This window comes from Hylobates moloch, unplaced genomic scaffold (assembly GCF_009828535.3).
Source record: "Hylobates moloch isolate HMO894 unplaced genomic scaffold, HMol_V3 SCAFFOLD_9, whole genome shotgun sequence".
In the NCBI taxonomy this organism is placed as follows: domain Eukaryota; kingdom Metazoa; phylum Chordata; class Mammalia; order Primates; family Hylobatidae; genus Hylobates; species Hylobates moloch.
In genome coordinates, this window is record NW_026652284.1 from 21,889,857 (window position 1) to 21,896,514 (window position 6,658).

A 6,658-nucleotide genomic window follows, 5' to 3' on the forward strand; every position below is an offset into this window, starting at 1 on the left:
CGTGAAATCACGGGGCAGAGCCCAGATCTTTTCTCTGCACCCATCCCTCAATGGACAGGAGATTCCCATCATGAACACTTTCTCTCTCCACCCCATCCCAACTGGGCAGTTTTTCATTTCCCTCTCATGGGAGTAAGTTCACTTTCCCAAAGCTCCCTAAATTCGGTCCTGTGGGAGAAAGCATCATTAGTACTTAGTGGAGACGGGTGTCGTCATATACACAAGTGTTTAAAAATCGTTTATTATGCAAAATGTTAACTTTTATAAAAAGTTTAATATACATCGCATTGTTACAGAAAGTCACCTTCCTGTACAAAAAGTACAAAACCTATATACTCTATTATAGAGTTCATAAATCAGGGCAACAGAACCTTTCTCCAAGGAGACCAGAAGACCAGCTCTGCCGCCGCCTTGGCATAGTTTGGAGAGCAGCCATTCCTTCCACACCTCCACGCTCTGAAAAGACCTTAGAACTTGGGGTGGGGTGGGGGCAGGGTGACGTCGCCCAGCTGGTGGCCAGAGCTAGCTCTGGCTCTTCAGGCCACAAGTTCACAGTCCTTCGCTCCTGAGCACCAGGTTCAGCCTCCAGGCAGGGGTTTGGTGAAGTCAAGTGGGCAGGGCGAAGTTGGGGCCCATCCCTGCCGTCCGGCTTCCGGCAGGAGAGGTTCCCGGGGTCCCAGGCAGAACGGGCGCCAGCACCTGCGTTCTGGGCGGGGGAGGAAAGAAGACCAAGGAGCAGTTAGTTTCCGCCAAGCGCGCCGAGGCGGGGGCCGTCCGCAGACTGGCCGGCGCCAGGGAGGAAACTTGGTCTCTACCTCCAGCTGATAACTCCGCGCCCCACGCTGCCCCCACCCAGTTGGCGCCAAGACCACAGGCGGAGCTTGCGCTACCCCTCCCACTTGGAATTGACACTAGCTGGGAGGCGGCTGCCGAAGACACAGCTTCCTATACAACATTTAACAGAAAAACTTGTATTTAGTCGGACCCGTGTCTACTTTCCCAGACACTCGGCCACTGCCAGGAGGGCAGCGGCGACGCGCATTTAAGGCTGAAATGCACATCCCATGGAAACTGACTCTGCCATTCATTTGATGCAACCATGGGCAAGTCACTTATCCCTCTCTGGCCTCAGTTTCCCTAAACCGAGGGAGTGGCAATCTTTCAAAACGCCTGCCAACTCCAGGACTTGCCGTTTAAACCTCCCTCTCCAAGAGAGAAGATACTCACCTGGAGGTGTCAGGACACGGCCGGGTCAGTGGCAAAAGCTCCTTTTGTCGTTGGAGATGACAAGTTCCGAAGAGAGCTCAGCTGTCTGAGAAAAGAAGAAAAAAGGGAAGAGTTAAGCAAGGCAATCGGGATCTCTGAGGGTCCCGCAGCATCCTTGCCTGGGTGTTCAGCCCTGTTCCGACTTCGAGGCTTACCTGGATGGGGAGGTGGGGGCCGTCAGGGGGCCCAGGGGCTGGCTCGGCCAGGACCACCTGCAGGTCGAGAATGTAGTCGATGACGCGCTGTAGGATTTCCACCTGGCTAAGCTGAGTGCCTCTCGGGACTCCGGGTACCAGTTCCCGCAGGCGGGAGTAGCAGTGGTTCATGTCGTCCAGCAAGCTCAGCGGCTCCTCAGCCGCCAGGCCCTTCCCTCGGCCCCGGGCGATGGCCAGACTGCGTTCCGACAGGCAGCACACTGCCTCATAGCAGCCGCGCACCGGGCTCAGCGCCTTCATGCTGGGGAGTGAGTCCAAAGGTGCCCCCAAAAAGAAAGAAAAACCAAAGAAGTCCCCCCTACAGTGATCTGCAATGCGCGTAGGCTCGCCGCTGTGGGCACTTATAGAGCCTGCCTGGAAGGCACGCCCCTTTATTCAAAACGGCCCGCCTAGGCCCCGCCCCCGCCGGCCCTGGGCGTTCACAGCCCGCTTAAATTGCAAACAGGCTTCCTCCGGCTGGTCTGACGCCGAAGACCGCGGAGCCGCGGATTCAAAGAATGAGGAAGCGCTGATACTGGGGAGAGGCGGGCCTCTCTGCCAGCAAGGATTTAAAAATCACTCAAAACCATTAACTTCAAGAATTTGTTTTTTCCTGGCAGCGCCCCAGATCTTTGAGTTTCCCTGCCCCCTGCCAGTCCGCCTTTAGCCCAACACTGGTTCGAACCCACAGCTCCTCCGAGGTCATAAATCCCTGAACAGCAAAGAAGCTTCCCCACCCCCCTTTTTTTTTAAGCGAAAGATTTTTCAAGGGAAACTTGTAAGGAATTAGTGCCGCCTTGTTCCCCAATTTGCTGTTCGCCTGACCTCCAGACTCACTGGCGTCAGGAATTATCTTGTGACCAGAGGGAAAAAAAATTAATTGCGGTGAAGCTGACGTTACAATGAAGAAAACAGATTTGCGCTAGGCGCTGAGATTGCAGAAGGAGGAGGGAAAGGGGGTTTGAGCAAAGAACACTATTTATTTGAGCAACGGGGGAAAAGAAAGCTTGAGCCCATGCTTTTCGCGTGGGGAAAAAAGGAGCCTGGACCCTCTGCCCCATGAACTCCATAACGAACCAAATATATGCACAGTTGTGCTCTCTGAGTTCAATTAGCATTTTGGACAGGGTTTTAAATATGGAGGCACAGATGGGACAATTTCTATATAAACCTTTTTAAGAGCCCCCATTGGGTCAGCAAGTTTCTTAACTTCCCCTCTCTTCACTTTCCACACACTTCTGTGCAGAAAACAATGGTAATTTCATTGCTCTGTTGTCTGTCCCTTTCTGCTGTGGAAGGGCAAGCCACCTGGACTTGATTATTCTTCGCCCTGCTGAAGTAGCTCCAGCTCCATCTGAAAGACCAAGAAAAGAACCAGACGGCCGGCAAACTAAGTCCTGTATTGCAACAGGACACTGCTCAGTATTCTTTGATTCTTTGCTTGCCTCCTTGTCACCTCCCTAGACATTTGGGAACCTGCACCTCCAAGATGCTGCTTTCCATTTTGGAAATGGCCAAGTGGGATTCCCCCAATAGTTGCTTTCCTAATGAATCATTGGTGAATATTTATGGAGTCCCTCCACATAAAACAGTGGCTCCTGCTTTCAAGAATCTCACAATTTGGGGAGACAAGATTAACACAGGAAACAAGAGTTCAATAGTGTGTGGCACTGATTAACAGGACAAGGGGGGCTCAGAGCCAAAGAGAGTCTCAAAACAGTTAAAAAGGACACTGGGAATTGAGAGCCCTCAGTTCATCGTGCTAGCCCTGACAATAATTTGTTATGTAATCTTGAACAAGCCCAGGTACCCTGGCTTTAATTGCCTTGTGAGTAAAATAGAAGATGGTACTAAGTGATTATTTAAAATCCTTTCCAACTGTAGAAGTCCCAGGCTGTGTGAAATTTGGATATGTAGGTGAAGGATGCTGAGGGGCCCAAGGAAGGCATTTAAGACATGTCCAATGTCACACTACAAGTAATAGCAGAGCCAGTCTTGAAGCCTCGTGCTTTTCCATCAAACCACAGGGCTGTGTGGCCCAAGAAAGATTTCTTCCTGGAATGCTTTTTTCAAGGACAGGCTCTTTAGTATTAAAAAAAAGAGGAAGAAAACCTGGGAGTGGACAAGTCAGTCTTTATATGCTACAGCAGTCAAGTGCCAGCTATTTGGTCAGGAAAGGCAAAATAGTGGCTATAGGAACTCTTGTATAACCAAAGAAAAGATCCTTCTTTTCCTGTCTTGCAGACTTCTGTGGCAAAATGGTCAAGTCCAGAGGGCTCTAGAAAAATCATACGCCAGACAGATGTCTGTGTAAATGCCCATTCTTCTTCTTCTTCTTTTTTTTTTTTAAACTAATTGTGTGAACTTTGGCTGAGTTATCCCTGGGTGATTCTATTTTCCCATCTATAAAATGGAACTAATTGGGTCTACTCATTCATTATTGAATGCCTCTTCCCTGCAAAGCACTTGACGTGCTCACTCCATCTGATCTTAGTCTCCTTACTGCCTGGGGGGCCCAGTATGGGCCAGTTGTGTGGAAGGTGCTCAGTCTACCCAGATTCTCCTCCCTTCTTTTCCTTCCTCTACTACTACAGCTGATGCCTCAGGCTTGTATAGTGGTTTAGGTTTGCAAAGCACCTTCGCATTTATGATTTCCCAGGATGCTTCCAGGCTGAAATGCCCAGGGGCTGTGTGACATGAGGCAGAAGGATACCGTGGGATTAGCAAGCAAAATTCTGTTCTATGCATGCCAATAATTTGCAGTGTGCCCTTGGATGAATTTCCTCCCTTCCTGGGCTTCATTTTCTCTTAAAAAAAAAAAAAAAAAAAAAAAGATAGTGGGTAGGAGGAGGTTGGGAGGAAACAAGTGATTTTTAAGGGTCCTCTCTAGCCTAAGATTCTAATTCTGAAAGAAGCAGGTTATAGTTAGGAACACCGAATAGAGTTTAAACCCAAGAGACTTCTTTTTCCCCACAGCAGACTGGACAGGCTAGCTCAGGCCTTCTGCAACTTGTTTAGCGGTGGTAGGGCCTCAGCCTCTTATTCCAAATGCCTCTGAACTTTCTGTTCCCAGTTCTGCTCCTTTTACCAGCTTTTTCCCCCCTCTTGCATTTTTTATTTTTATGAAAGGATGTCATTAAGGCTTTTGTCTGCGCTGTTTTTGTTTCAGAACTTTTCTCACAATCCTATTTTTTGTTGAGGAATCCGCTCCTTTGCCCAGCTGTGGGTCCCGGTCCCACAGCTGTGTTGATCTAAGACTCAGCCCCAGACAGCCTGGCGCCAGGGTGGGACGTCATGCGTTCACACAGGGATGCGTGTCCCAGGCAACCTTTCCTCGGGCAGTCACCGGCCGGCGACTGCCTCCCCCACCAATGAGCGCCGGACACCCGAGAAAGGGGCGGGGTCTGCACCGCCCCAACCGCGAGCGGCTTGTGAATTGCAGATGCTGAGAACTTGATAATGTTCCTTCAATTGGGGCCCTTTAAAGTCTTTTTTTTCTTTCTCTTTTAGTTCTTTCTTTTCTTTTGCCTATTCCCTTTCTTTCCACCTTCTTCCTTTATCTATATATGTGTATAATTTTTCTTCTTCTTTCTTCTATCTCCTCCCAGTGTCAGGAATCATTTTGTAAGCATTTCCAGGAACTGAATCTTCCTCTGCCAAAAGAAAAAAAAAAAAAAAGAAAAGAAAAAAATTCAATGTTGTACTCTCTGATTTTTTTCTTTGAAAAGTTGGCAGAACTTTAAGTTATACTGTTTTGTCTTTTAAAAATTTTTTAATTTTTTTAATTTCGTGGTAGTGGGCTTTCTAAATTGTTGATTTCAAAGTCAAAGTAATGGTGACAAGGATTGCAGATGTCTTTTTGTCTAAACTGAGCCTCTATTTATGATCTATCTATCATCTCTTTTTCCCATTTATGTTCTAGACATGGGGATCATGGGGACCTCAGAAACTTCCTCACGTTTACTTGGGATGTCAGTAGCTGGCCTGTGGCCAGAACCCACACCTCCTCTCATTTGACTCTCTGTCCACTCTGCCCTCTCTCTCTTTTTTTTTTTTTTTTTTTTTGAGACGGAGTCTCACTCCGTTGCCCAGGATGGAGTGCAGTGGCGTGATCTTGGCTCACCGCAACCTCCACCTCCTGGGTTCAAACGATTCTTCTGCCTCAGTCTTCCGAGTAGCTGGGACTACAGGCACACGCCACCACACCCGGCTAATTTTTGTATTTTTAGTAGAGATGGGGTTTCACTATATTGGTCAGGCTGGTCTCGAACTCCTGACCTCATAATCCGCCCAACTTGGTCTCTCAAAGTGCTGGGATTACAGGCGTGAGCCACCGCGCCCAGCACTCTTAATAGCATTAGGATGGTCTGCTGTGGTCTCAGAACATTCCCAAATGCCACATTTCATAATATGTACCTCCTTGCTCATAAGTGCCTAGAAGGTGTGGTGAGGACTTTGCAGTCACACACATAGAACATCCTTTCTCCTTCTCCTCCCCTCAGAGAGTCTGGAGCCCAAAGTATTGCTCGAGATTCAGGTGATACAAGGAAAGCACAGGGGATTCAGAATCAATACCAGGCTCAATCCTTGCCCAGACTTCTCCTGCCTTCACTCTGCCTCAGCTGTCTCTTCTATTAAATTGGGAGGAAAATACCATCCATCTACCTCACAGCTGGGAGAGTGAAAGGGGACAAGGGATGGAAAATGGTGCGGGAAACTGTTATTTTTATGTGCTGTAATGTGATGTAGCCCTGTTGAGTGGGATAGGTGGTACCAGGTGAGTTGAATGGTTACTGCCGAGGCTCTTGTCAGGAATGTGAGGAGCATCAGGATCTAAGGCATGAGTCCTTACAGGGGTAGGGATTTCAAAGGCCTCCAGGATGGGCCACTCTCTAGCTCAGAAGCACTCAGCGCCGCCGGCACCATCATCATTCATTGAGTTCTGTTTGCCAAGTCCTGTTTGCCTTCTCACACATTTTCCCACTGATCCCTTTTATAGACAGAGAGACAGTGGCTCAGAAAGGTGAATGTGCTTGCCCAAGGTCACACAGCTAGATAAGCGGCAGGTCCAAGATTTGCATCCAGATCTGCCTGTCTCCCAAAGCCTGTATCCTCCTGCACCTCTGCTTTTCCTTCTGCCCTCACAAAGGACCTCCTGGGAAGGTAGCTTGGACCTGAGAGGGTTTTTTTTTTTTTTT

General features: G+C 48.6%; 1 protein-coding gene across 1 annotated transcript; it reads right to left on the reverse strand.

Moving 5' to 3' along the window:
* Positions 1 to 225: 225 nt before the first annotated feature.
* On the reverse strand, positions 226 to 1,798 carry ID3 (inhibitor of DNA binding 3). Its single transcript, XM_032759270.2, has 3 exons — positions 1,422 to 1,798; positions 1,228 to 1,312; positions 226 to 706 (listed from the first exon to the last, which is right to left on the reverse strand). Exons 1-2 carry the CDS (start codon positions 1,719 to 1,721, stop codon positions 1,253 to 1,255), a joined length of 360 nt encoding a protein of 119 aa, XP_032615161.1. The 5' UTR covers positions 1,722 to 1,798; the 3' UTR covers positions 226 to 706; positions 1,228 to 1,252.
* Positions 1,799 to 6,658: the final 4,860 nt, after the last annotated feature.

Coding starts and splice junctions, on each gene's coding strand:
- ID3 (XM_032759270.2), bottom strand. CDS start 1,721: ATGAAGGCGCTGAGCCCGGTGCGCGGCTGCTATGAGGCAGTGTGCTGC. Junction 1,313..1,421: donor GCCCCCACCTCCCCATCCAG/GTAAGCCTCGAA, acceptor TTCTTTTCTCAG/ACAGCTGAGCTCTCTTCGGA.